Below are 27920 nucleotides of genomic sequence, written 5' to 3'. Positions count from 1 at the left end.
ACATTGATGTTGTCGATAAAAAGAAAATCTAGAAAACTGGGGAAATTGATCAGTTATTTCACAGGCTTTCCACAGGGAGGAGCTCGCACTGGTTTATCTGCCTTGCCTGTCAGTCTGCTGACAGGGAATGAATGTGTAGGCTAGCAGGCTAAGTTAGTGTTTTTGGCAATGTTGTCAATATCAGAATGATATCGCAGCGGGAAAGAGGAGAACTTGCTCGGTTTTATACTGTCACGGATCCTAAAAAGCACCAGAAAGGTTATACTGTGTACAAAGTCACCGCAAGGGTAAGTGGAGAGAGGATGAGCACTCTGACAGCTAGGCTACTGCTAGTTGTTGTTAGCTGTTTTGCTTGAGCTTTGCTAGCTAAGCTAACATGATGCTAACATGATATAGGCTAAGGAGTGTGCCCTCTACTAGATGATGGTGGTGACAGATTGGATGAACATAGTGTTCGTAGTTAACATGCACATTCACATTCGCCTAAGTTGTAAAATATGGGACATTTAGCCGGAATGGGCTGTCTTCTTGCTAACTAGGCTAGCATTAGCTAACCTGAGTTGACCCGACTCAAACAATACTAACGTTATATGCCGCTGTTCGCTAACGCTAACAGTAGTTAGCTAGTTCGTATCATATATCATTTCATATCATATCATATCATATCATAGCTCAAGCATAAAGGACACAAGTCATATTTAAGCCGGGGGGTTTTGTTCAGACTGTAGTTAGGTGGTTGTCATGGTGATTGTATTTTTGAAGCAAACTAGCTAGTTAGCATTAACTCAGTTAGCTAAAGAATTGTCTTGACACACGAAGGGATCCAGATTATCAAGACATACTTGCTAGTTTATCTTGCCAGAAATATCCAAGCCTGCAGCATACCTCTCTCTCTCTCTCTCTCTCTCTCTCTCTCTCTCTCTCTCTCTCTCTCTCTCTCTCTCTCTCTCTCTCTCTCTCTCTCTCTCTCTCTCTCTCTCTCTCTCTCAGTAGGTGTCTCATTTTTAAATTTTAAATTAACGTTAGAAGGAAAAATCCACATGGTCCTACTATCTTGGACAATTGAATCTTTCATTTACAAACAGGGGCTCTCCAGAAACTCTCTTCTAAAGCCAGTAATAACAGAATGAAGACTTTGATGATGTAATCCTGAAGCTGCTCCATTGACCGTGACTGTCAAACCACATTTGTGAACTCTGTGACAGTGCCTGTGGTGAATTTACAGGGATATGGGCACATTTACTGGTTGATACCTTTTAGGACAAGGACGGTCTAAGCTTAGTTTATCTTCTCTGCCTGCCTGCCATCCTGCTTGTTATGTATGGTGGTGATGTCTCGTTCTTACACTCTGGGCTCCCATCACTCGCTTTATAATGCACTCATTGTCAGACTCACAACTGTGTCCCTACTCTTAGTTGTGACAGCCCCAGCAAAAACTCCCTACAGCAAAACCAGCACTGGCTGAGCTCAGAGACACTGGGACAATCCCTGGTGTCCAGCTTGGTATACTGTACTTATAGAGATACAAGGAAGTTTTAAAGTCTTGAGCTCTCTTCTCTCCCTTTCCAACAGATAATCTCCAGGAAGAACCCAGAGGATGTGCAAGAGGTAAGCAAGCCATTATTTTGAACATGTTGACTTTGTGGGGGTATAAAGCATAAGCATAACAGTTGTGTTAGTTTTCTTGAAAGACTGTGTGGCAGGGGGTTAATGGACTATTTTGGATGGAATGTTTTCCTGCTGCCTTGGAAGATAAGCATTGCAACCTAGCATAATCTGTCTGCTAGCTCTGACTACTTTAGTTGGCCAAGATTTTCCAAGGCCAATCAAATGACGCTTTTCAAAGTTTAGTTAGAGTTTTACATCAGCTGTGTCAACAAAATCCAGCTAGAAGTGACTCAGATACGATTTTGTGGAAAGCCTTTTGGATAGCTGCAATTCAAAAACCCATGTAGCCTTTAGTAAGTGGACATTAGTCTGTGCAACCTAACGAAAATGCTGTTTTTGCTAAGTAAGAGAGGTCAGTCAGCTAACCAGAATAAAAGCCTCTCTGACTCACCTCCATTCAATCTTCCAAGTCTACCACTAAAATCAAACCTGTTTCCAATATTGGTCTGTGAAATAGGCTACATTTGACATCATGTTACAATATGTTTCTCCTCTTGGTTGCAGTATGAGCAGAGACCTTTTGATTCAGCAGAGCCCATTACATTTTGCACAAGCACACACATTGGTACTGCCGAGAGGTCTAAGCTAAAGAGAGATGTTTTTAGTAACTTGCCTCCTCCCCTATTTGCGTTATGTTTGCATATTAGCTTATGACTGATGGTAATATTTGATTTAGACATGTGTAGGTTTAGATGGGGGTTTAGTGGCTTATGCTATGTACTTAGTGGCTTATGCAGTGCAGATAAACATGCATTTCCTGGTGAGATAAGCATATACATGGGCTAAGCTATAGGCTTCCGCCAGGAGTTGTCTCATTGCTAGCTTGAACCAATTTAGACTGCAGTTCAGTGTTTTCATACAAAGAAAGATTGTGCCGTTTTTCATTTCATGCCCACTGTCTAAGGAGCAACACTCTGAGGCTTGGGACTCAATTCTCGGGCCAATATGGCGTGCCTTACATTTTTACAAATGCCCTTCTTCACTTCTTCAAAGTTCAGTCTTTCAGAGGTGATTTTGATGATTTTCTCACATTTTTGGCTCTTGGTCATATGTCTTTTAAATTGTAATGCAGAACATTCAGCGATTCCCCTGCGCTTCAATGTGGTTATGGAGAGGCTGTAAAAACACACATCTCTCTCTTTGTCTTTCTCTTTCTCTCTCATTCTCTCTCTTTCTCTCTCTCGTTCTGTGTGTGTGTGTGAGTGTGTGTGTGTGTGTGTGTATGTCTGTGTCTCTCTCTCTCTCTGTATCCCTCTCTCTCTTTCTCTCTCCTACACACATTTGACACACACTGAGGAATGCAAACGGGCCAGGAACCAGCTCTAATAGAACAAGCATGATGTCAATTACTGTGTGTGTGTCAGAGAGAGACAGAGTGAAAGAGTTCTGCCTGGAAACACACATACCTCCATTGTTGAGTGCTGCTCCTGTTTGGGAGTGGTGCTCGGCCCAGTGTGCTTCACTCCGCTGGCCCAGCCTAGAGTTTCATATGCTGGGCTACAATCTCAACATCAGCCCCTTTAGTTCTGCTTGATCTGCGAGTTAAGGACTAGTTCAGACAGGTTTGTAAAGAGCTCTACTGTATATGCGGAGAGTGTCGAGCCGTGTGTTTAAGTTTCATTTTGCGAGATGGCTACGTGATGAGCTTCATGTGATGAGTTAAATCGTTTCATGTGCTGGTATGTTAATAATGGCTGAGGTTTGTTTCAGTGTAGTTTAAGATTACAGAATGTTTTTACCAATGTTTTCAGATGTTTGTAGTCTTGTTTAAGAACGTAAAGTCAAGTTTCTTCTGCATGCAATGTTTGCTTGTGTTTAGTTTTGTGTTAAGGCTCATACTTTTTCAGACTCACAACCTCTTCTCTCTTCTCTAATCTTCCCGCTTCTCCCTCTTTCTTCATCTATTTCTCCTCTCACTCTCTCTGTGTAGATAACAGTATGGAAGAGGTATAGTGATTTCCGGAAGCTTCATCAGAACCTCTGGCAGCTGCACAAGAACCTGTGTAGCCAGTCAGAGCTATTCCCTCCCTTTGCAAAGGCCAAAGTCTTTGGTAAGGAACTTGACTTCATCAAGACCCACATTACATTACATTATAGGCCACTGAATGTTAATGTTAATATCTTGTTATGTATTACACTAGTATAGGCCTGCTATTACTTCATGTTTTGATGACAGAGATATTAGTGAGAGACATTGCTTGAAAACAAATCCTGGATCCTTGGATTGGTGAAGCAGTTTTAGTGACTCTGCCACCTAGAGGCATTTGTGGTGGCTTTTCACAGCTCAGTATTGTGACTCAGTCAGTAATCACTATTCCCCCTGCTTGGTTTGTATATTTATATATAGACTACAGTACATTATGATCACTTGCATAATATCAGTATCATTCTACTGTGTGTGTGTCCATGTGTAGGTCGTTTTGATGACTCAGTGATTGAGGAGAGGAGACAGTGTTCTGAGGATCTACTGCAGTTCTCTGCTAACATCCCCGCTCTCTACAGTAGCCAGCACATCCAGGACTTCTTCAAGGTACTAGGGCTGAACAATTAATCAAACTTTTATCGAAATCGCAATATGGCCTACTGCAATTTTCAAATCGCAGGAGGCGGAATATTTGTTAAAGGCAAAATATGTGTCAAAATACCATTTTAAATTAAATATTGTCGTGCTGCAGAGATGTCCTGGCCTACACATCATACTTCAGACTTCAGAAAACATCTTTGTTTGGTACAGATCCCCGCATAAATCACACCATATCACAATCATATCTCAATTGCAATATCAGTCAAAATAATCGCAATTAGATATTTTTTCAAAATCATTCAGCCCTACAAGGTACACACACACACACATGTGCACATGCAGAATCCACACAGGTTTACACACAAGGCCTATACCCTTTTTTAATTGGCTGGTGGGTTCCAGGGAGGGGAGGTCCACGACGGGTCAGAGCTCATTGGTCCAGCCGAGCCCTTTTCTGACTTCCTGGCTGACAGCCTATCAGACTGCAGCTCTGAAGGTAGGGTCAGACAAAATCCTCAAAATCAGTCTTCCTCTTGATTTGCTCTGACAATTTAAAGTTGAGATGTGTGCATCTGTTTTTTCAGTTCAAAGAGACATCAGTGGAGCAGATGATTTGACTATCACATCTGAGTATGGAGGTAAGGTTTGTGTTTATGTGTTGATATGAAATCAAACTCACTCACACAAACTCTTAGATATTAGATTTTTCCAGATTTTTTGATTTAGTTTTTTTGGTCAAATATACTAGAAAGTGTGTGTCTTTGTGTCTTGTGTATTTCTGTCTGTGCTGACCCTAGCGTTCACATCCTCCCCAGGCCCGTCCAGTGACAGCGACCTGACCTCTCTGGCTGTGGACACTGACTCTTTGGCAGAACTGGACGATGGCATGGCCTCAGGCCGCGCCTCCCCAAACCAGCCACAGGGGGGAGCCACCAACATTAGCAGTAGCTGCAGCCCTCTCCTGCCCTCTCTGCACGAACGCCGCAGCCCGTCTCCTGCCCCAGCCCCAGCCCCAGCCCCTGGCTCCTCAACTCCTAACCTGGAGGTTGGCCGGCCCAGCCGGACGACGCTGTTCTCCAGCAGTCTGAAGAGAGCCAGTGGCGCCAACCCAAAGGACGTGAAGTCAGATTACCTGGACAGGGCCAGCGAGCACATCTGTTTGGCCGTACAGAAGGAGAAAGAACAGGACTACCAGACGGCTTTTTCCTACTACCGCAGCGGAGTGGACCTGCTGCTGCAAGGGGTGCAGGGTGAGTTTGAATGAGTGCTGGATAACTTTTTTGTATAGACCAGTGTGTCCAGTCCTGTGCCATGGAGGGCCAAGAGTCTGCAGGCTTTCCTTCCAGTCAAAGACTACACCATCTGATTTCACTAATTAGCACACCTTCAGCCAAAGAGAGTGAGCAACTAATTGGGGAAATCAGGATAGTCAGTGTAGTGATTGGTTGGAAGGAAAATCTGCAGACTCTTGGCCCTCAGTACAAAACCCTTTTCCCCACATTGTAACGTGCCTGCTAAAGAAAAATAAAATTGAATCTTGCTCTCCATTTGCTTGAAACTTACTCTCTACCTCGCCCATTTCAGGTGAGCCCAGTCCTACGCGGCGAGAGGCAGTGAAGAAGAAAACTGCTGAGTATCTGATGCGTGCAGAGCAGATATCCAATCAGCATCTGAGAAACAACATGGGTCAAGGGTCAACACAGACAGTGGTAAGTGAGAGTGAACTGTTGTTGGTCCACATGCAACTCTGTGCAGTACTATCACCAGAGATGCAGTGGAGGGTCAACCCACTTACATTCAGTGTACCCACCTTTTTATTGGCAGAATAGCGTTTAATCACATAACTCTTTAAGACATACATTCATAGTTCATTTCAAACTGATGTGAGTTATATGAAGATTGGTTGTTTTAAGGAAAAAAACACAAATCAGTGATTTTCTGAAAATGTAAGTAATGTGTTTGATTTTTGTCCTAGGCGATGGGGGCACAGTGCTGCCCTCCCACCAGCAGGGGAGGCCAGCAGGGTCCATCAGAGGAGCTGAGAGCCTACAGGGTGTTGGGGGTCATAGATAAGGTCAGTAGTATCACAGTATCTATTGTGATTCTTTGTCCTCCAGGGTTTCAGTTTTCCCCTGATTACTTGCAACCAAAGTCTGTGATTTCCCTTTGATGTTTCTGACAAATAGCACATCAGTTTGTGTGCAAGGTGGAGATTTATGAATGTTGTAATTTAAAGGACAGTGTTGTGATGAGAACATAACTATAAAACATAAAGTGTAAAATTAATGTGGTAAAAGTCTATGAAATGGTTAAATTTGGGAAAAAGATTGTTCCATTTTTTTTATATCCCTGTGACTGCAGATGTAATTTCCCTAAAATTCAAAATTAAGTTGAAATTTGAAATCTTGATATTGAAGATTTGCAAAAACTGCCATGTCTTATTTCAAGTTTAAGTGACATTTGCCATCTGTTGTGCATTATTAGCACTCTGAAAAACTCTGTAGTCACACATACCTTAAAGAAAGGATTCCTGTTTCTGGTTATAAATATGTGGTTGGTATACTGTAGGCTACGTCTCAGAGTTTCTCCTCCTTGTGTCCTTTCCGTCTTGGACAATCTCTTTCCTCTGAAGCAATAAAATGTAATAGATTTCCTGGATGGCGTGGTAAGGGCTCAGTGTGTGTATGTTTAGTGTCAGTTATGGGTACCACAAGGTCAGTTTAGGTTGCTGGTCCTCTCAACCAGCTGCCGGCGAAGCAACTTCACCACTCAGCCATGAAATGACTTGGCAAGCAGCTCAGGGAGAGGCACACAACATAGAATCAATGATGCTCAACCTACACACATACGCGCACACACACACACACACGCAAAACCCCAAGGATAATGTTGACACAGTACCAACATGTGTTACTCTACAGAGGTGCGTGCAAAATCTACAATATGTCGGAAACAAATCAACAACACAACAAAAACACCATAGACCGCAAACTGGCTACACATAAATGGCACGACTTCCCTCTCCTCTTCCTCCTCCTCCTTCCTCCTTTCACTTTTAATGGGGACAGAGGGGACAGATGGAGAGAGCTCCTCACCCCGCCGCCCTCCCTCCTCTCCTCTCCTACCCCCCCCCTTTCCCTGATGTTTGTGTCTTAATTATATTAGCGCCCTGGCTAGCACTGCCACTCTGTTTACTCACAGCTCCATTCATATCCATTTAGCCTGCACCTGTTTGGTCCCGGCCAGGGTCACATGGAGAGAACACACACACAACCGCACGCACGCACACACCACGCAGAAACACACACCCGGTCATACACATATGCTCAAGCTCTCTCCTGAGAGGGAGAGGGGGAGCAAGAGGAATGGAGATGTCAGAGAGAAAAGGAGAATTGAAGGAGGGAGGAAATGAAGATGTCAGGGAGAGATAGAGGGAGGAAGTGCAGGGAAGTGAAGTGAGAGAATAGCAGCACTGTGGAGAGTTGGGTCCCTCATTTTTTTTTTTTTTTTTTGCATTTGGAATGCGGTTATAGATGAGAGGAAGATGGGCATTTAGAGATGACACAGTTAACCATTACTTTGTCTACTATAAAACATTGCAGGGCTCTGAGTAGACACATTTTTCAAGGAGCACATGTGCTTCAAAATTGAAAAATTTAAGAGCACAGGAAAGAAATTCATGAGCCTGATCTGTGAACGTAAATGAAAATTACCATCCCTTTTGATCTCAGATTGCTCATGTGCTCCTTTTTCTATGTATATAATTATGAAAATATATGCGCTTAAGTTACATTATGTTAGCTCTATAGAACCCTGCTTTGTTTTGTTTTTTTTACTTTTGTTTAGGGAATTGTAATGTTTTTTCACAATCTATATAGCATATTTTTCTGTTTTTTAGGCTTCTGTTCTACACTATTATCTACAGTATTTTATTTAGTCAGTGGCATGTTGCTGGGACTCGGTTTGGTCAACACAGCAGGAATCCGTCACATTAACACCAATTTCTCTAGTATAATTTGGAGACCTACATTTATCTTCCTGTGACCCTCGGGCGGGTCCCGACCCTGTCATTGAGAAACACTGCTGTGGAAGACATAGCCACTACATCATCTTCGACTGTGTGTCTGTTCATACCTGGCAATTAATGGCACTGTTCCATCACAGGTTCTTCTGGTCATGGACAAGAGAACACAAGAGACCTTCATCCTGAAAGTAAGTCTAACGTGTGTGAGTGCATATGTGTGCGTGCGCGTGTGTGTGTGTGTGTGTGTGTGCACCCTGTGTCGTCCTGACTGTAAGTGTAAGCGTGAAGTGTGCCAGAAGCCCCCGTGTGTGACCTGTGTAATTGATTCTAATGGGCCTGTCCCTGTCAGCTCCTCTGCTCTCAGGCGCGAGACGTGTGCCAGATGCCAACGCACAGCACAGGCACAGATGACTACACACATGCGTGCACACACACCCACCCACACACACACACACACACACACACACACACGTCTGAAGTTTATGTGTAGCTCTGATAGATTTGTGTGGCTCTTTTAAAGTCACGCGCTGTATGTGGCTTGATGAATCCAGTGACTTTGGGTTGGCACGGGGCATAGCTGGCACCATGTTAATGGGAGGTTTCTCCTTTGCCACGCTCCCCTCCTCATTTTTACACCTTAATCTTCACACAACCTAAAGCGCTCACCTTGCTCTTCCTCCTCCCATCCATAACTTCCTTATTTGGGTTAATTTTCCGTTTCTCCTCTTGCCCTTAAATGCACATTCTTTTCTCTGCACTTGCTCTGCCTTTAATTACTCGTCCTCCTTTCCCTTCTTATTACCTGCAGGGTCTGAGGAAGAGCAGTGAGTGTGGGAGGACTAAAAGGACCATCATGCCTAACTTGGTGCCCCACATGGTGCAGCTGAAGAAGTTCATCGTCTCTGAGGACACGGTCTTCCTTTTGCTGCAGTATGCTGAGGGTAAGACACACACACACACACACACACACAGTTTCATCCTTCCTGTGCTGTCTTCTCAACTAAGTATCTTTACCCCTCCTTTTCCCTATCCTACACTCTCCCTCTCCCCACCCCTCTCTCTGCCCTTGTTCCAGACAGATGTTTGATAGAGATGGGTGTGTGTCACAGGTCATTATTCTGAATACCAGGTGGCGCCGTGCTTCATTAGCTATGCCAACACCTGGGCCTCCTTACATCCCACTCACTCTAGGTTGTGTGTGTAGCTGGCGTGTGTGTTACTGTGTGTTGCTGTGGGTGAGTGCGTACAATGAAATACAGTCACACTTTTCATGCCCTGTAACCTATTCAATCTGGTGTACTCCGTAACCACCATGCGCTAATATCAGTGGACAATATGAATATCATATGGGGCCGTCCAGCATGACTATGATTTAATAAAGCTAATGTATTACCAGCAAAGGCATAGTTTCACCACAATAGCATTCCAATCCACTGAGTCAGAAAAGCCAGCGTTGTTCCCCATGCCTCTACACTATGGTGTCATTTTAACATGGAAGCAGCAGACAGGTTGTATGAGGACAGACAGACAGACAGACAGGCAGACAGACAGACAGACAGAGGGAAGCAGTGACCTGAGTGACATTGGACAATACAACATGTGGATGGTTTTACTTTCTAAGCCATCGGGCTGCCCCGCTATCATTATCATCACTGCGAACTCCCTATCCATTCTCATCACACACAACAGATGCTGGCTTCCAATCGCTCACACCGCAGCTGTGTGTGTGTGTGTGTGTGTGTGTTTGTGTGTGTGTGTGTGTGAAAGAGAAAGAGAGAGAGAGAGAGAAGTCAAAATTTTAGCATCACACTGAGAACCTATGACCCACAAAAAAATGAATGGAATTGTAACTATCCAAATTGGTTTCAGTCATAACTGTTTTTATCTACCTACCTACTCATACAATCCTGTTATTTTATCTCCTTTGCGATGAGCTTTTCCTTTTCTTGTCACCTCTACTTTTTCCCTGTATTAGACATCTTCTTTTCTTCTCTTTAATGGCCTGTTTCTTCCACTTCATCCCCAGGTGGGAAGCTGTGGTCTCACATTGGGAAGTTCCTGCGTAATTCCAGCCCAGATGAGAGCTTTGACATCCCTTTTATCCAGAAGAGCCACACAACAGCTGTCCACTCTCTGCAACACGCTGCACCCCAGCTGGATTTGGGTTCAGCAAGCTCTGGGTCTGGGCCTGTTGGTGGATCTGATTCAGGCTCAGGGCTGCAGAGGAAGGAGAAGCTTATCGCTCATCCTCAGAAAAGCGGTCTCCCCCCTGGGCTCATGGAGAGCCTGGGGGCCCAGTCAGACTCCGGAGCCACTTCTGAAGAAGAGTGCACTAACAGTTACTTGACACTTTGCAACGAGTACGAACAAGATAAAGTAGAACCAGATGCACTAGAGGAGGAGGAAGAGAAGAGCGGACAGGAAGTGCTGTCGCTAGACGTCCCCGCTGCGACGACCACCACTTCCTCACGCAGCCGCTCCCTGCTTAGCAACGACAGCCTCTCCTCACCCATCAGCTCTCAGGAACTTCGCTTCTTCACCGAGTCGTCAGACAACAGTGGCCGCACCCTTGACTCTGAGCGCTACCGTGGCGAGGGACAGGACCACAACGAAGTCTTTAGTCCCTTACCCTCCCCTGCTGCTCCCCTGTCTCTGGACCAGTCCAAGCACACGCCAATGGAGTTTTTTCGCATCGACAGCAAGGACAGCGCCAGTGAGGTGACTTGCCTCGACCCGGGAGAGCTGCGGCCCTCTCATAAGCCGCTCTCCCTCTTTCTTCCCTCTACTTCTGACCTGGGCTCGGAGGTCACTGAGGATGTGCCGGAGCTGGCACAGGAGGTTAAGGGTCACAGCTCGGAGCTGTGGGGGCTGGACTGCAGTGATAAAGGCTCCAATGAGTCCGTGCCAGTCATCTCATTTAAAGAAGCGGTAGTGGAGGATGAGGGCCACCCGCCAGACCTGTTGGTCAATCTGCCTGTGATGAGCGGGACTGTAGACGCTTTACAGGAGGAGCTAGAGACCTCGGGGGTGTGTCTGGGCCTGGAGGCCACAGCCTCTCCCCAGAAGTTCACGCAGCCTGATGTTTTACAGCTTCCCAGCCAGCCTGAGGAAGAGGAGGAGCAGCCACTGGAGCGGGAACTCCCGTCTTTGTGTACAGTCTCTGCAACTTGTGAGATCAGCCTTGCCTCCTCCTCCTCACCCTGCACCTCACTGTGGGACGACTACAGCCTGGCATTTGGACAAGAGGCCACTGACAAAATGGTTGATCCTGCATGCCAAAATAATGACCTCCTCCTCCTTGATGATGCTGTATTAGTACCTCCTCCATCTAACACAGGCATTCCAGTTACTGACTCACTCACCGAGAAACTAGAGCCCAGTACGAGTGTAAACACAGACTTGGTTCCAAACCCAAGCGGCTTTAGTGAAGACTCTATCCCGGCCACGAATGGGGCTGAGGCCTGTACGGTGGTTGAGACTTTATTAGGTCTTGTTGCTGAATCATCAAGAGATGTTAGTAATATAGGTGGCAGTGAATATGATAAAGAAGTATCGCGGTTGTTTGCAGAGCTGGACGAGCTGTCATTGGCTGCGTCCCAAGCTCGTATCCCAGAGGAGTTTGTGCGATGCTGGGCCGTGGAGATGGTGATGGCCCTGGACGCTCTGCACCAGGAGGGCATCGTCTGCCGAGACCTAAACCCCAACAACATCCTGCTCAACCACCAAGGTTAGACATCCACCATTACCACATTTTTGCATGGCACTGTGCTCTAGACAAGAATTCCCATGGAAATATTTTGAGTGTTGTTCAGTAAGCTTCTGCAATCCTGTTTTCTCTCACATTGGCCCTTTTGGAGCTTGTATGTGTCTTGGTTTGCAATTACACTGTAACGGTAGACTTGAACATAGACTTGACAGTATGATACGAGTCCTAAAAGTGTATCAGTGTGGATGTTTGTGCGTGAGAGTGGGGAGGGAAACCGGGACTCTAGCAATATTAGCTGGAGGGCTGCTGAGCAATATTAGCCACAACTACTTACTGGCTGTAATACCAGGGCAGCATTAGCACATAGTTTAGTTACAAAAAGTAAAAATTGATTTACTGGAGACTAAAAACACATGAAAACTAGCTTAAAGCAAGTTACATGCTTGCCAGCTGTGAGAGTCTCAGCAAACTAGAAGGCACTTGGAGAATGCATCCTCCGCCAACACTGATCAATTCACCAACTTGCTGTTATGCCCCAAGACATCATTCTCTTCATGTCAAAAAAAAGTGAAAATGATTTCTTGACCCTGCAAACATACCCATAGGATTCTCTCTTTGTTAGTTTCATAGTTATGACTAAAACACAATAATCGTCTAATGGTGAAAATCCCAGATTCGGATCATCACCAAAATCTAATCAATTGTTCCTTGGCCCAAGGCCTATCTGTCCACTAAATTTCATGTTCACAAGTTTTTGAGATATCCTGCTGACAGATGTGAAAATATAACAAGCCATCTAGATTTCTACAAAGCCAAGACAGCCAACAATGGTGACCAGCTACGGCTGACCATAGCAAACAAAAGCACACAAAACAATAGTGGACACATTTTGCTTTGAAAAACAACCTGAAAATGTGACATTAAAAAATAAAATTAGTGATTTTTATGACATTCTTCTTTAGTAGTCGCAGTAGTAGTTAGTTAGTCGCAGGACATGTGACAAAGATCATGAGTTGTATTTGAAATCACAATGTGGATGCCCCAGACTTGACAGAGAGAGATAGACAGACAGACAGACAGACACACACACACACACACACACACACACACACATACATACACATACACACTTTTTTGTTTGTTTGCCTGTTTTTTTCCAAAACTTTATTTCCAGCAAAAGCCTGATGGTCTCTCCTCAGTCCTTTCTTAGATCAGGTTATATTTGACTGAGGGACTGGACCTGTCACTCATCCCGTTATTTAATCTATCTACCAAAATGAAGGTTCTCCCAGATGGAAAGTGTCTTTGTTTTACCAGGAGGTCACAGATTCCCCCCTCACCTTTTTCTTTTGTCGTCCCCCAACCATCTCTCTCCACCTCGTTATCAGCGTGCGTCTAATTAGCTGAGTGGCTGTTTTCGTCTCCCTGGTGGTAATTATTGTTCTAAAGGGCCCATCAACGGCGTAGTGTGGTGCATCAGTCTGGCTAGCCCAGGCTAATGGCCACGGCTACCTAATGACACCATTAGTTCTAATGATAGCGTTAACGGGTAGCAGCTAAACAGGAGTAATCGCTGGGGCTGTGTGCTTGAAAAAGCTCACGGAGGGATTTAGAGAGGCGGAAAGGAACGGAGGAAGGAAGTGCTCCAAAGGTGAGTAAACAGTTTGGAAAGTAGAGAGTCGGAGTGACACTTGACTGCATAGGGTTGAAGAGAGAGGTGCAGCGTCAGATGAGTGTTGTTTCATACTTATGCAGTGAAGCGAACACCTTCTAACCTCTCTATCGCTCGCTATCTCTTTCTCTTCCTCTCTCCCTAGGTCATGTTCAACTTACCTACTTTTGTAGCTGGAGTGAAGTGGAGGACTCCTGTGACAAGGAGGCCATCGCCAATATGTACTGTGCACCAGGTGAGTCGCGCATGCACACTCATGCCAATACGCCTTTCATTTCTATATTTTCAATCCATCTTGTGTCTTTTGTCCAAAATATGAGCCTCATTTTGTGTTTGTTTGCATGCCAGTTAGTAAGTTTGTGTGAGGTTAATGCTATGCAGGCATGCAGGGCCATAAGTAGGCCACTGTCCCATCGCCACAAAGGCCTCATTCATAGAGAGAGGCACGTAAACAGTCCAAGCGTGCAAATACTGCTCTAGAGAGTAGTAGAAGATGAACACTGCACTGTGAGCCCTTTTGACAGTTAGATTGACAGATATCTGAGTGGCGCCATTCTGTTCCACCGGTTATGAATGAGTGTTGTGAGGCCATAAGCTATACACATCCAAAGGATATGTATTTATCATGACTATTTCCTCAGCATTTGAATTCACGCATCTGTACCACCATGAATCAATTATTATTTAGGAAATAAGTTAGAAATACCTTGGTTTTTGAGCCTACCTGTGGCAGTTTTGAGAAGCTGGTTATTGTTGCAGTTCCCCGTTTGTCCTGTAGAGTGTACTGTTGTGCCACAGTGAGCAAGTGTTGTGGTGACCCTTTGTGTTGCCCCCAGCAGGCCTGTGGCAGCTCTGGCATGCTGTTTAAAGGCTGCCTAAAACAAACTGCTGCTAGACTACAGCACCATGTCCCTACTTAACACTTCTCTGTGTGTGTGTGTGTGCGTGTGTGTGTGCCTGTGCCTGTGTGTGTCTGCATTTGAAATCTACCGGTGGGGAGCTTTTCAAATATATTGTTGCTATCGGCATATGACTTTGCACTTGGGCTACTGGATAGATTGTGTGTGTGTGATATATTTAATTGCATCTGTCTCAAATGTGCCGGATGGAAAAATTGATACCTGAAAATACTCTGAGGTGTACACGATGACCCGCACACCCATTCACTCTCCCACGCACTTATATTAAGCTATTCTCATATTCATCCTCTCTCTCAAGCCAGGAAGGTCACTTGTACTTTAGATTTAAATCCTCCTTGTGTCCAGAACGTATGCTGCTGTTGTAATAAATCTGAAAGCAACAAACGCTCTATCTAATATCCAAAGTGTGCATTTATATGCCCCTGGAAACAGTGTGTTTAAAAGCCTACTAATGGAAATAGGAGCACATAGAGGCATATGTTCCAAAAGCCAGCAGTAGGTGATCTCAAGACATGGGAGCATAGCTCAACACAAGGAGCTGGATCTATAAAGGAGTCTGAAATGTAAGTTAAGTTTGCCACTTAAGTCATTGTGAAATTAATGTAATCATGTTCCCATTATTAGAAGCAGGGCAGAGTGTTCGCGCTAGTCAAAGGTCTTGTGTATTGAACTTTTTTTTTTAAAACATTGCTGATCAAAGTGCGCAAAATATTGAAAAGGGTTGAATTTTGGCTAAATGTACACTTGACTTTGAGTTTGTTATTACTGTAGCACTGTTAAGTCAGCCTTGAATCAGTCAAGTGAAGCAAAATGTAAATGCATGTCAGTTTGACAAACACAACAACCATGTTGGACAGAGAGCCTATAGGGTGGGGAGAGGAGCGAGAAGAGAGGTCTAAAGGAGAGACTTAGTTGTATGTAAAGGGGCAGCTGGTTGTTATGCATCAACTAGCTCCAGACACAAGTAGAAATGACTGTGGTAGTACAATTTGAAACAGGGTTGAGGTCACATCCAATTCATTCAGTTCAAATTGTAAATGGAGTGGATATAAGAATGTTTTTGTGGCAAAAAAAAATTCCAGCTGAAAAATGTTGAATGAATCAACCTGAACGCTGCTGTGAAAGTTCCTGCAAGTTACACTCCAGTTGATTCAGTGTGGATCAGTGGATGTAATTCACAGTACCGACCAGCAGGGGGTCTCATATGCTGTCGTTGAGTGAAAAGACCTCTTCCACGTCCATTGACTGTCCTACTCATCCCCTGGCAACTTTCTCTCTTTCTCTTTTTGTCTCTTTCTGTCCACCTTTGTCTGTCGTTCCCCTTTTGGTAAGTTGAGAGATGTACAGAACACAAAAGAATGGCAATCGTTCTGTCTCGCTTGCTTGTATTTATTTCAAACCCACGAACCCTTGCATTTGGTACAAGCATATACTGTATGTAAGCACACATGCACATGAACACACACACACACACACACACACACACACACACACACACACACACACACACACACACAGAGGTTAGTGAGTGTGTGTGTCTCTCCTGCCCTTGTTATGTATTGCTGTTTATCCAGACAGGGTCAGCTCCAGCGATGGCTTCATTCCTGATGACAGATTTATGACTGTTTGCCAGAAAGCTCGCAGGGGGCCTGCTGTGACCGTGTGTGTGTGTGTATGTGTGTGTGTGTGTGTGTGTGTGTGTGTGTGTGTGTGTGTGTGTGTGTGCACGTGTGTGCAAGAAGGGGGGAAACATGTTTTTAAAAGGCACACATTCACACCCAAAAAACACGGGAGTGGACTCGGAAAATACAGTGACAGGGTATTAATTTGTTTATTTTGCACCACGGCTTATTTACTTTCTCAACATGTCACAATTACTGATAAACATCAGATGGCTAATGTTTTTTTTTTTTATATGATCAAAAAAAAAAATACAAGCTGTTGAGTGACAGTGTAGCTGAAATGGGAATTGTTCATTGTTCAGTTGAGAGGGAAGCAGTGTCAAAGCCGATTGTCTTCAAAGTCCAAGAAAAGGGGAAATTCAGTATTCTTCCCCTCTGAGGTGACAAGTCAGTGGCTTAGGTTTCAATCATCATACTCTTGTTTTTTGTTTTCATTGGGGTTTTTTTTCACTTACCTGTTCAGCCATTAGTCAGCTACTGCATGATAAAATGGAAGATAAACTTCAGTTCCCCTTTTTGACTCTGAACTGTTACCCATTGTTTTCAAAACTCAAGTGTTTGTGTTCAAGTGACAGTAATTGCACCCTACATATAACCCTACTTTATATGATTTGGAATCAGTTTTTCTTCTTATTATAAATGGTGAAGATGAGTTACAGAGTTGTACTAGGTTTGCTGTTTCAGTGTAATTTAGCTCATTATTTGGTTAACGACAATTTTATTAACGGTCATTATCATTATTTTTTAAAGGAAAACATCCTCCTTGTAGAAGAAACACCCTGTAGTCTTGGAACTTCACATGCTGATCCCTCCTTACTTCCTACTTGCACATACATTACTTCCTCTTTCAACAATGGCTGTCTGTTAGGTTTTTGGGGAAGTCTGAAAAAGAGGAGAAGAGAGAAAGTTCCTTATGGCCCCCAGGAGAGAGGAGATGGAGTGTGATTAAGATGCAAAGCAGGAGGGAACTGCACTTTGTTGAGGGAAAGGGAAGAAGAAGAGGTTACGAGGTGAACACACTGCGTATTGTTGTACTAGTGTATCTCACCTCCTCAGCATCCTTTGTTTTCTCACATTTCTCATGATTAATTTGAATGTTTCTCATGCTCTGTTTAAGAAAGAAGAGATGCCAGGTTAGGGGAAAGGGAAAGAGGCATGCTCAAATTTGAACTCGGTAATAGCATTCAAAATTAGTATAGTAATTGCATGTGCGTTCACACACGTGCTGCATTATGCAGCGCACTGTAACAGTGGGTTTGAATGACCCATGGCCTGTGGATGCAGTTAATTCCCCCTTCCCATCCTCTTTCTCTCTTTCCCTCTCTCTCCCTTTCTCCCTGCCTTGCTCTGACAGAGCGGTAAGTGTAGCCAGCTCCACTGTACTCTCCCTGCAGCTCCTTAGACATTAATCCATTGTGATGACAATCGACCTTGCTCTGAGACGTGTGTGTGTGTGTGTTGTGTGTGTGCGTGTGTGTCCAGTATCTCCCCTCCAGCTCATAACTACGCAGGTATCACTAGTCCGTTCAATGACGATCTTCTCTCCTTGGCTGTCAAAACAGTAGTCCTGGGGAGCCCTGAAGACTGGTTGCTCAGTTGGCTGTGTGTGAGTGTGTGTGTGTGTGTGTGTTTGTGTGTGCACAAGTAGTATCATACCCCTCTCTAACCTTGGCTGCAAGAGAGCTGCACAGGCCCCTGGAGTTCCCTGCAGCCTCCAGGAGAAGAGGGGTCTTTGTCTCTGATGCTCCCCCAGCTGAGGAACCTGGTCTCTGGGCACACGCAGCCACGACCCTGGGTCCCGGCCCTCTGGGTGACCAGGCTCCCCTCTGGAGAGAGGAGAGCAGAGGGGAGCCGAGCGCCACAAGAGGCCATCTGGTACCCAGTGGAGCTAGCGTGTATACACACACACACACACACACACACACACACACACACACACACACACACACGCACATCCATTTGACTCCAGCAAATGAGTATCACTCTTGCTTTCTGTGTCTTACTTACACACACACAGTGGAGTCCCAGCAGCCCTCCAGCTGAGCTGCCTGTCAGACTGGCTGTGCGTCTGACTGTGGGAGAGCAGAGCCAGCGGCTAGACTCTGGATGGAGGGCTGGATTGAGTAGTGGACAGGCTTCCCATAAAATGTTCACCTTGAGAGACTTTTTCTAGCGTGTGTATGTGTGCGCATGCAAGGGTGTGTGTGTATTCTGCAATAACGACTAACCAAAAGACCAACAAGAGAGAATTATGAGGAGAAAGAGGAGGAAAATTAGTGTATATGCAGTTATTCAGTCTTGTGCCTTTGATTATTTTTAGTAGTCTAGATAAATAGAACTAATGGCAGGCAGGTCTGTAGTGTAGATCACTTCAAGGAGCTAAAAAGAGGGTGAAAATAAAGAGCAAATGGGACTAAAGGACAAAAATGTTATAATATTTTTGTTTATGAGAATGGGCGCGCAGCTCATGTGTTGCTGCTTTTATATTTCTTGGTGTGTGTGTTCTGTCAGTTGGTGTGTGTGTGTGTGTGTGTGTGTGTGTGTGTGTGTGTGTGTGTGTGTTTGAGGTCAGGTCATGCAGATGGTGTGAAGTTGCAGCACAGACGGTTTCCTCAATTTAACTGCTTTTTTATTATGCAAATCACCCTTTCATGAGACACACACTTGTGTGTGTGTGTGCGTGCGTGTTTGTGCGCTCATTTTGAATTGAGCGTTGCTGAGTGTTGAGGGTTTTATCTTAAGAAAAAGCAAGATACCTAAAACGGCTTTGTGTAGTCATGTGAAATGTCTGGTGCATTTAGCAGTTAAGCAAATAATTAAACGATGATTTGTAAATGTACATATTTGGTGAATGTTTTGCATTTTACATCTATCATAAGTTGCTAATTTCCCTACATTCTTCTCCACTTTTTCAACACATTGGCTATTTTTGTGAATTTATTGATTCATTCTGTCCCTTTTTTTGCTTTTGTTGTAGAGGTGGGAGGCATTAGTGAGGAGACAGCAGCATGCGATTGGTGGAGTTTGGGTGCCATACTGTTTGAGCTACTGACAGGAAAGGTAAGTCAAACACTATTTTAAAAAAAAAAAAAAGTATCTTTGGTGTTAAGGTGTTGTGGGGTGTCTGTAGGTGTCTTGGCTTTCAATTCTCACACTCTTTATGGTTGTGCCAGGTTGTGTGTGATTCTGTGTGTGTGTGTGTCTATATGTGTTTGAGTAGGTGGATTTTGTTGTTTTTGTGTGTGTGTGAGGTGCGTCTTGGCTGCCGTCTCTTACTCTGGTTCTCGGGGAGTGCCAGGGGCGTCGGTGTGACTTTCTCCCCCAGCCTGAGCTCCATCTGCTGGGCCAGGGGGTCAGCTCTCCCTGGGCCTCTTTCCTGGCTCCTGGAGCAGCGCTGGGCTGGAGCACACTGACCTCAGATCGGCATGGAAGGTGGAGACCGGGGCAGCTCTCTAGGTGCCGCATCTCTGCTGCGGCTGGTCCAGGATCAGCGCTGGTCGAGGGACCATCTTTCCAGACGGGCTGGGGAGGAGGGGGAGCATCTCGGAGTCTTTTGTTATGGAGAAAATGGATACATATTAATTTGCAACGAGAAAACTGTTAGACATGCACACAAACACCCTCACACGCACCCTTTCAGCAGTACATCCTAATTATAACTTCCTGCTGTCTTGAAGGGCAAACACACACACACGCAGCAGCAGCACACAGAGACACAGTACAGGTGCAGAGCGTCCCTTCAATTTTTCATTGTCTATTAAATTTGAATAAATTCTAACTGATTGCCAGTGGGCATATTTCCATATCAACCATCAGCGGTTCCCATCAATGGCCCGAACATGAGTCAGGGTGTTAGGTTAGTGTTATTATCGTGAATAATACACACCCACTTTACCTGGAAAAACTCACTCAGTCCCACAGATGTCTCCTTTGATGATTATGTCGGGGTACAGTCCTGGCAAGGATACACACACACAGGCACACATAGTGTCTCTTGATCCTTGCAGGATAAGATCTTGCCTGGAGCAGTCTTGACTGCAGCTAGGAACCCAGCCAGATCTCCTACAGCACATATCAGGGGAGAAAGGCAACCGACCTAACTGATGGAAAAAACACAGGGTCCCCCAACACAAACACACACACACTTTACACCTATCACTTTCCACACACTTTCTCTTTCTCTAACACTTTCAATGTGTCAGTCTAGACACAGTGAAAGGTATGGTGTTGTAACATACAGTAATTATGATCATTATTGTCAATTATTTGGACAATCGGACTATAGTCTGTGGTCAAAACAAGGACTTACCTATCTTGTGCTCCAACAAAACACAAATATCCACAAAATCTACACAAGCAGCAATATTATCTCTCTCTCTCTCTCTCTCTCTCTCTCTCTCTCTCTCTCTCTCTGTCTCTCTCTCTGTTTCTTTTTCTCTCTCTCTCTTTCTCTCTCAAATCTAGCTTACTTTCTCTCTCTCTACCTCACTTTCTCTCACTTATGCAGAGATTATTACTTATTATGACCATTGCCATTTCCTTGTTAATTAAATGTGCAGCTTGTCCTGGCCAGGTCTCCCTTTGGAAAACAGATCCTTGATCTTAATTGGCCTAACCTGGATAAATACTGGTTGAATAAAAGTAAACTAGGTCTTTCACCTTTGTATTTACCGCTACTGAACTGTTGGCCCTTCCAGTAACTTTGCTCTGTATATGGGAGGGAAAAAAACAAACAAAAAACATTTTTTTTTTCCCATTTCATTCTTTCTCTGACTCTCGCTTTCTGATACACACAGCAGTTCCAAGAAAGAGCAACAGCGGTGAACTCATACTCTTGTTATGGTTGGTGTGATCAGTGTTGTTTCAGGTGCTCTGTCCCTTTGGTCTCCTCCTATTTGTCCAGTCCTGGAGCTCCCACAGTGACCTAGGCTCCATGGGTGTCAGTATGTCTGTCTCTTCACTCTGTTTTTCTTTATTTTTAATTGATAGTAATCTATATCTCTCTCTCTCCTCTTTCCATCCCTCCCTCCCCCAGTCTCTGCTCCAGTGCCATCCAGCAGGTATCAGTCGCCACACGGCTCTCAACATCCCCGAGTCTGTATCGGAGGAGGCCGGGTCTCTGCTCGAGCAGGTGAGATTCTAGTGTGTTCTGCTCTGCTGTGGTCTACTCTCTGGTACATATTCTTACTGAAAACAAGTGAAAACTAGCTTAGTGCTAGTTTCAAATGTGACCAATATAACAGCATCAGACCAAAGTATATCAATTGTCCATTCACAATTTACAAGAATTCACAACATTCCCAACAAAATTCGTCTGGCTTGCAAGGCTAGGACAGCTTTGCCCCCAAAAACGGCAACTGTACACCAAACTCAACACATAGAAGTGACTTAATAACCCATACAGTGAGTCTGGAAGTTTGTTTTCAAACACGAGCTTCAAATTTTCCCTACAGTTAAAGCCCCCTTTAGATGCCAAGGAACTTTGAAGGCAAGGCAAGGCAAGGCAAGTTTATTTATATAGCACATTTCAGCAACAAGGCAATTCAAAGTGCTTTACATAAAACATTAAAAGCATCAAGACAAAATGAAAAGGATAAAATTCAAATAAAAGACCAAGAAAAATAAAGTTCATTAAAGAGCTAAGAGAATAAAAACCCAAAAGAAAATAGGCTAAAATAGAATAGGACAGGTGTAAAATACAAGAATAAAGGTTACAGTGCAGTGTGAGAGTTGAATAGTTATTTGATGTCATAAAAGGCAGCGGCAAACAGAAAAGTCTTCAGCCTTGATTTAAAAGAACTGAGTGTTGCAGCAGACCTGCAGTTTTCTGGGAGTTTGTTACAGATATGTGGAGCATAAAAACTGAACGCTGCTTCTCCATGTTTAGTTTTGACTCTGGGGACAGAAAGCAGACCTGTCCCAGACGACCTGAGAGGTCTGGATGGTTCATAACATAGCAGAAGATCAGAAATGTATTTTGGCCCTAAGCCATTCAGTGCTTTATAAACCAACAGTAGTATTTTGAAATCAATTCTTTGACAGACAGGAAGCCAGTGTAAAGACCTCAGAACTGGAGTGATGTGATCCACTTTCTTGGTCTTAGTGAGGATTCGAGCAGCAGCGTTCTGAATCAGCTGCAGCTGTCTGATCGATTTTTTAGGGAGACCCGTAAAGACACCGTTACAGTAGTCCAGTCTACTGAAGATAAATGCATGGATACGTTTTTCCAAATCCTGCTGAGACATAAGTCCTTTAATCCTTGATATATTCTTAAGGTGATAGTAGGCTGACTTAGTAATTGTCTTAATGTGGCTGTTGAAATTCAAGTCTGAGTCCATGACTACTCCAAGATTTCTGGCTTGGTTTGTGGTTTTTAACATTACCGATTGAAGTTGTGCACTGACTTTTAATCGTTCTTCCTTGGCTCCAAAAACAATTACTTCAGTTTTATCTTTGTTTAATTGAAGAAAATTCTGACACATCCAGTCATTGATTTGTTCAATGCACTTACTCAGCGTTTGTATGGGATTATAGTCCCCTGGTGATATGGTTATGTAAATTTGTGTGTCGTCTGCATAATTATGGTAACATATTTTGTTGTTTTCCATAATCTGAGCCAGTGGAAGCATGTAGATGTTGTAGAAGAGGCCCCAGAATGGAGCCTTGGGGAACTCCCTGTCCTTAAATTAGGATTCAAACCAATTTAGTACTCTGCTGGAAAGTCCCACCCAGTTTTCCAGTTGGTCCAGTAATATGTTGTGGTCGACCGTGTCGAATGCAGCACTGAGATCCAGTAATACTAAGACTGAAATTCTGCCACTGTCTGTGTTTAAGTGGATGTCATTGAAGACCTTAATAAGGGCAGTCTCAGTGCTGTGGTGTGGTCAAAATCCTGGCTGGAAGACATCAAAACAGTTGTTTAGTGCCAAGAAGTTGTTCAGCTGTTGAAAAACGGCTTTTTCAATGATTTTACTTAAAAACGGGAGGTTTGATATGGGCCTATAATTGTTCATTAGTGACGTGTCTAGGTTGTTCTTTTTTAAGAGTGGCTTGATGACTTGAAGAAAAACTAGTGTAGTGACTAACCTGTCCTGTGATTGGTTCACCACATGTACAGCTATTAGGTTCTGTCAAAGACAGGGGTGACTTGCATGGTATATGGCCAGGCAGCATAGCCCAGGCAGCATAGGCCATAAATAATGCATTATTTATTGCCCAGTTGGTTAAAGTAATAATATGTTCCACTTTCATTGCCCAGTTGGTTAAAGTAATAATACGTTCCACTTTCATAAGTAAAAGGCCGTTTTGCACAATAGTTATTCAACCTATACCCAGTTCATGAAAACTTATACTTTAACTGTTCTAAACACCCGGTGTCCAGGTGCACATGAAGTGATGCTTTTTACGTTTCTGGCAGCAGCAACAGTGTTTTGTTTGGAATAAACAGAAGAAGAACTAGGTAGTTATGAGCAGCAATCGCCACCATGGCCGAACAGGCAGAGAATAGAGCGCCACCTACAGAAACTCAAACTTCATCAACAGAAAATCCAAGGAAAAAGACGTCACATTACTGGACACACTGTTTGATTGACAGATGATCTCTGGGAAGTGCAGTGCAAAAACACAGCAATGAGCGCTTAGTACCAATGATGTCGCCAAAATACAAATAAAACACTGATCTCACCGATTACTATAAATAATTTGTGTATTTTGCTGACAGATTAGCATATTCCATACATCCACACATAGTACACATGATGGGAAAATCCTTCACTAACAGAGCTTGTACCATGCTAATATCTCATAGCTAATTGCTAATCCTCAACTAGTAATCTCTAGATATGTATTAATATGGCAAGCCTGCACTTATCTTTGGTTAATGCAGTATAAATCTGTTATGAATCCAGTATGCTTGTGCTGTGAAGGACTGGGCATTCAGACACTACATGGTATCTTATCTTGGGTCAGACATTTTGATAACGGAGTCAGACAGATATTTGGATTGCCTGATGTCTGGACTCAAGTGCCCGAGCTCATTAGTCCTTTGCCCCATGTGCGGGAAGCCAATACACACACACTTAAATTGTGCACATGTTAATGCTACATCAGGTATAGTATACAGTAGCTGTAAAAGCATTCACCCCCGTGGGCTTTTTGCACATTTTCTTGTTCTATAAAAGTATTTTGAACTAATTTTGTAGCACAGGAGAAGTTTCAAAAAGTCTAGGGCGGTGAATACATTTTATAGCCTCTGCACTGTAAATATGCATAATTTTGGCTCACTGGCTAAGAAATCCTTTTATGACAATATGGTATTGTAACTGTAGGTTTTTACAGTTTCTTCAACAATTTCTCTGTCTTGTCTTCCTGTGTAGCTCCTGCAGTACAACCCAGTGGAGAGACTGGGGGCGGGGGTGGGAGGCGTGGACGACATCAAAGCCCACCCCTTCTTCGCCAGAGTGGACTGGCCCAAGTAGACACATTGTGCATTGTGGGACTGTAGGAAGCAGAGTTGCATGCTGGGAAACGGTCTGTCTCAGATGAACTTCTAAACTGGACACACAGATTATGCATTGCTGCACCGATCTCCCATGCCATTTATGGCCCTTCAGTGACTATGTACTTTTTTTTGTCTCATTTGTGGTGGAGTTTGCCAAAGCAGCAGTATTACCTACCTTGTACATTGCTCCTTTGTTTATCACTTAGAGGGTTTACTATTTCTTGTTTTTTTGGTGCAGGGAAGACTTGACAACATTTGTGGTGCAATAATTAATAAGTGCTTATATTGAATGGTGATCCTCTACAGCATTGTCGCTTTTTCACTGCTCATACAGTAGCTGTAAGCCAAAATGACACGAGTGGGACTGAGAGGTGACACTTCTAAGTCTTCAGCCATTATTCTCTGTCATTTCTCAGCCTATATGGTTTCATTGCATTTATTAAATAGGTGACCCACCTAAAACTGACCCAGACTTAAGTCATCTTTTTCCTAAAGTAAAGAACACATAGACCCATGTGCAATATGCTCCGTCTGTAGCCACTTGTAACACTTGCATCATTCCTCACAGGTTGGCTGGTGACTCCAACAAAGCCCATTGAGATTAACTGAGCTGGGAGAGCTTGAGGTTTCATTTGAAGCTGGGGTTGTAATGCTCTGATCGAGAAACAGAGATATCATATCTTGCATTTATGTACATTGTCCGGCACACAACAATACACTGTCAAACGATTTTATTGCCAAGCCCTTTTGCCTCCAACCAACCCACATATGGTGATGGGGAGGGAGAGATGGATACTATGCAGGGTGAATGAACAAAATATTTTGAGACACTAGATTGATATTGTTGGTGAGTGAGGTATTTGGTTGTATTAGGATAGAGTTGTTTGGTGGAATATAGCTGGGAATACTAGGGCCAGTTCACAGACAAGGTGTAAGCCTTCTTGGCTAGAGGAAGTGTGTTTCAATGTAGAGAAGATAGAACCGTGTAGGACTAGGCTTAAACCGGATCTTTGACACACCAGCCCTTTTACAGATTGTCATTATTTTCTGAATAGTAGAGGCGTTTTCTTCTAAGGAAACTCCCTACACTCTACAGCACTGCTATTCTGTGCATCTAAGAAGTGTATATGATGTATGTAATATATTTAATAATACCATAAAAATCTATCAAATAATAAATAATTGATGTCTTGTAAACAGGCCCTTAAAGGATGTTGTGATCAGTGAAAGCCACGCGCAGCTCTTAAAGCCTTGATAATGGCCAACTTGTCGATCACTTACTGCCTCATGAATCAAATCTTTTGTGTTTTTATTTTATGTTTGAGCACAGCCATTAGCTAACATGCCACACTCCAGCCATTGACTGAGCTGTGGGTCTTGAATACTGATTTTATGATATTTATAATGACTGAATTGTATAGAAAACAAATTCCATACCATGTATCACCTTCCATATAATCAGACGAAACGCTTCGTGTTTATTAGAAGAACAGTATCAAACTGTCCTAGATTCAGTGATGCCATATCAATAGACCACTATACAAATATTCACTGTAGACACTGCACTCTATTGTACTCCACTGCACTACTGTACAATCCATGTTGACTGACAGGTAGGAGTGTAGCCCAGTGTCCTCACACACTACAGTGAGATCTGACTCTTTTATTCTGGTTCCTATTGATTGCTCACTTTATCATCTGTGCTGTATGTCTATACCGGTCTGTCAGTGCACAATAAACACATACCTGGATGATCACAAGTAGTGACGCTTCTTTTGTAGATACACTGCAGAAGTGCAAGGTACTGGCAGTGTGTTGTGTGTGTGTTGTGTGTGTGTGTGTGTGTGTGTGTGTGTGTGTGTGTGTGTGTGTGTTCTAAGGCTACAGCCCCTCTCTATGATCAGCAGGACTGATGACACTCCTAAAAAGCTGCTGTCACTCCTGCTGAGTGTCACCCTGACCATGATATGAGCCAGCACACACACACACACACACAGTATGGTACATCCCCAGCACTCATAGATACACATGGACAGTACTGGTAGGATGCAGTTATGGCACTACCAGTGTGTTTATGTGTAAATTTCTTGTTTCTTTGTAGATACTTTTGACAGTAGTGACAGAAAAAAACAGTCAACTGTGTATCTACTGTATAATCTACTTAGTATTGGGGTCAATTCACCTTCAGTTCATCCAGTTCAAAATATAAATCAAAGCTACAATTCAGTTCCTAATTAAGCAGGATGGGGCAGCAGGGAGGGGTAGTGACTGAAGAGGCTGCCCTTCAGCTGGAGGACCAACAGCGCTCTTCTCCAGCAGTCTGAGCAGAGCCAGTGGCGCCAACCCAACCTGACGTGAAGTCAGATTACCTGGACCGGGCCAGCGAGCACATCTGTTTGGCCGTGCAGAAGGAGAAAGAACAGGACTACCAGACGGCTTTTTCCGTCTACCGCAGCGGAGTGGAGCTGCTGCTGCAAGGAGAGCAGGGTGAGTTTGAATTAGTGCTGGATAACTTTTTTGTAAGATTTGGAGATGTATTCACCTTAAATGTTCTGCATTTGTTTTGTGTTTGTATTTGTTGTTACTGCTGACCCTGACCTCTGACCTCCCTGTGGAGGAGGGGCAAGCAAAAAACTTCCATATGCGGATCAATAATGTATCACCTTACATTCACTTGATTTATTCTCAGTCATTTCTTTAAACGCCAGATATAACAATCTATTTTATAGCAGAATATCTTTACATTTTGAAGAAAATTCACGTTCTGGATTAACTGAATTGAAGGTGGACTGAACCCATTCCTGCCACACAGCTTTCACCTCAAATGACACATGCACATCCACGCACGCAGGTTGGTAAGGGCTGTTAGCGCTGCCAGAGTGTATTCCCTTGTGGCAGCCTCACTGCCACAGGGTCAAGAGTCTGGGCTGATTAGTGCTTGTCATAAGACCTGTCTCTCATTACACACACACTCAGGGCAAGAGGTTCACTCCAGTTCAAAGAAGAAACCTGTCAATCTCACTCTGCGTATATGTGAGATGCGCTGCCAGTGTGTTCATGATAATCGGGAAAAATCCCCCCCAGCATTTTACGCTTTAGATGTATAATTTCTTCCACTAATCCAAACCACTAAGTTAATTCAAATTTGTAAGCTGATTAGGCATGGTGTTCATGCAAAGTCACCTCCTGCAATGGAATCTCCCCTGTCTAATATTGACTTATAC

The 27920-nt window shown here is 43.8% G+C and overlaps 1 protein-coding gene across 2 annotated transcripts; it reads left to right on the top strand.

The window, feature by feature from the left end:
* Positions 1–134: 134 nt before the first annotated feature.
* On the top strand, positions 135–25785 carry rps6kc1 (ribosomal protein S6 kinase polypeptide 1). Of its 2 annotated transcripts, XM_071512237.1 has the most exons (18): positions 135–287; positions 1573–1608; positions 3599–3719; positions 4083–4198; positions 4595–4688; positions 4777–4830; positions 5008–5107; positions 5252–5442; positions 5777–5901; positions 6168–6266; positions 8357–8404; positions 9025–9157; positions 10243–10406; positions 10500–11943; positions 13740–13829; positions 19174–19256; positions 21232–21327; positions 24572–25785. In XM_071512237.1, exons 1-18 carry the CDS (start codon positions 186–188, stop codon positions 24671–24673), a joined length of 3198 nt encoding a protein of 1065 aa, XP_071368338.1. In that variant the 5' UTR covers positions 135–185; the 3' UTR covers positions 24674–25785. The 2 variants fall into 2 exon arrangements, with proteins under 2 accessions (XP_071368338.1, XP_071368337.1); XM_071512236.1 differs by having other exon boundaries at positions 5008–5442; positions 10243–11943.
* The last annotated feature ends 2135 nt before the right edge of the window (positions 25786–27920 follow it).

This window comes from Centroberyx affinis, unplaced genomic scaffold (genome assembly GCF_046629955.1).
Source record: "Centroberyx affinis isolate AG114_WGS23_722 - 3 ecotype Tasmania unplaced genomic scaffold, CSIRO-AGI_Caff_v1 ptg006179l_1, whole genome shotgun sequence".
NCBI classification, from domain to species: Eukaryota; Metazoa; Chordata; class Actinopteri; order Beryciformes; family Berycidae; genus Centroberyx; species Centroberyx affinis.
This window is presented reverse-complemented; position numbering and strand designations above follow the sequence as displayed.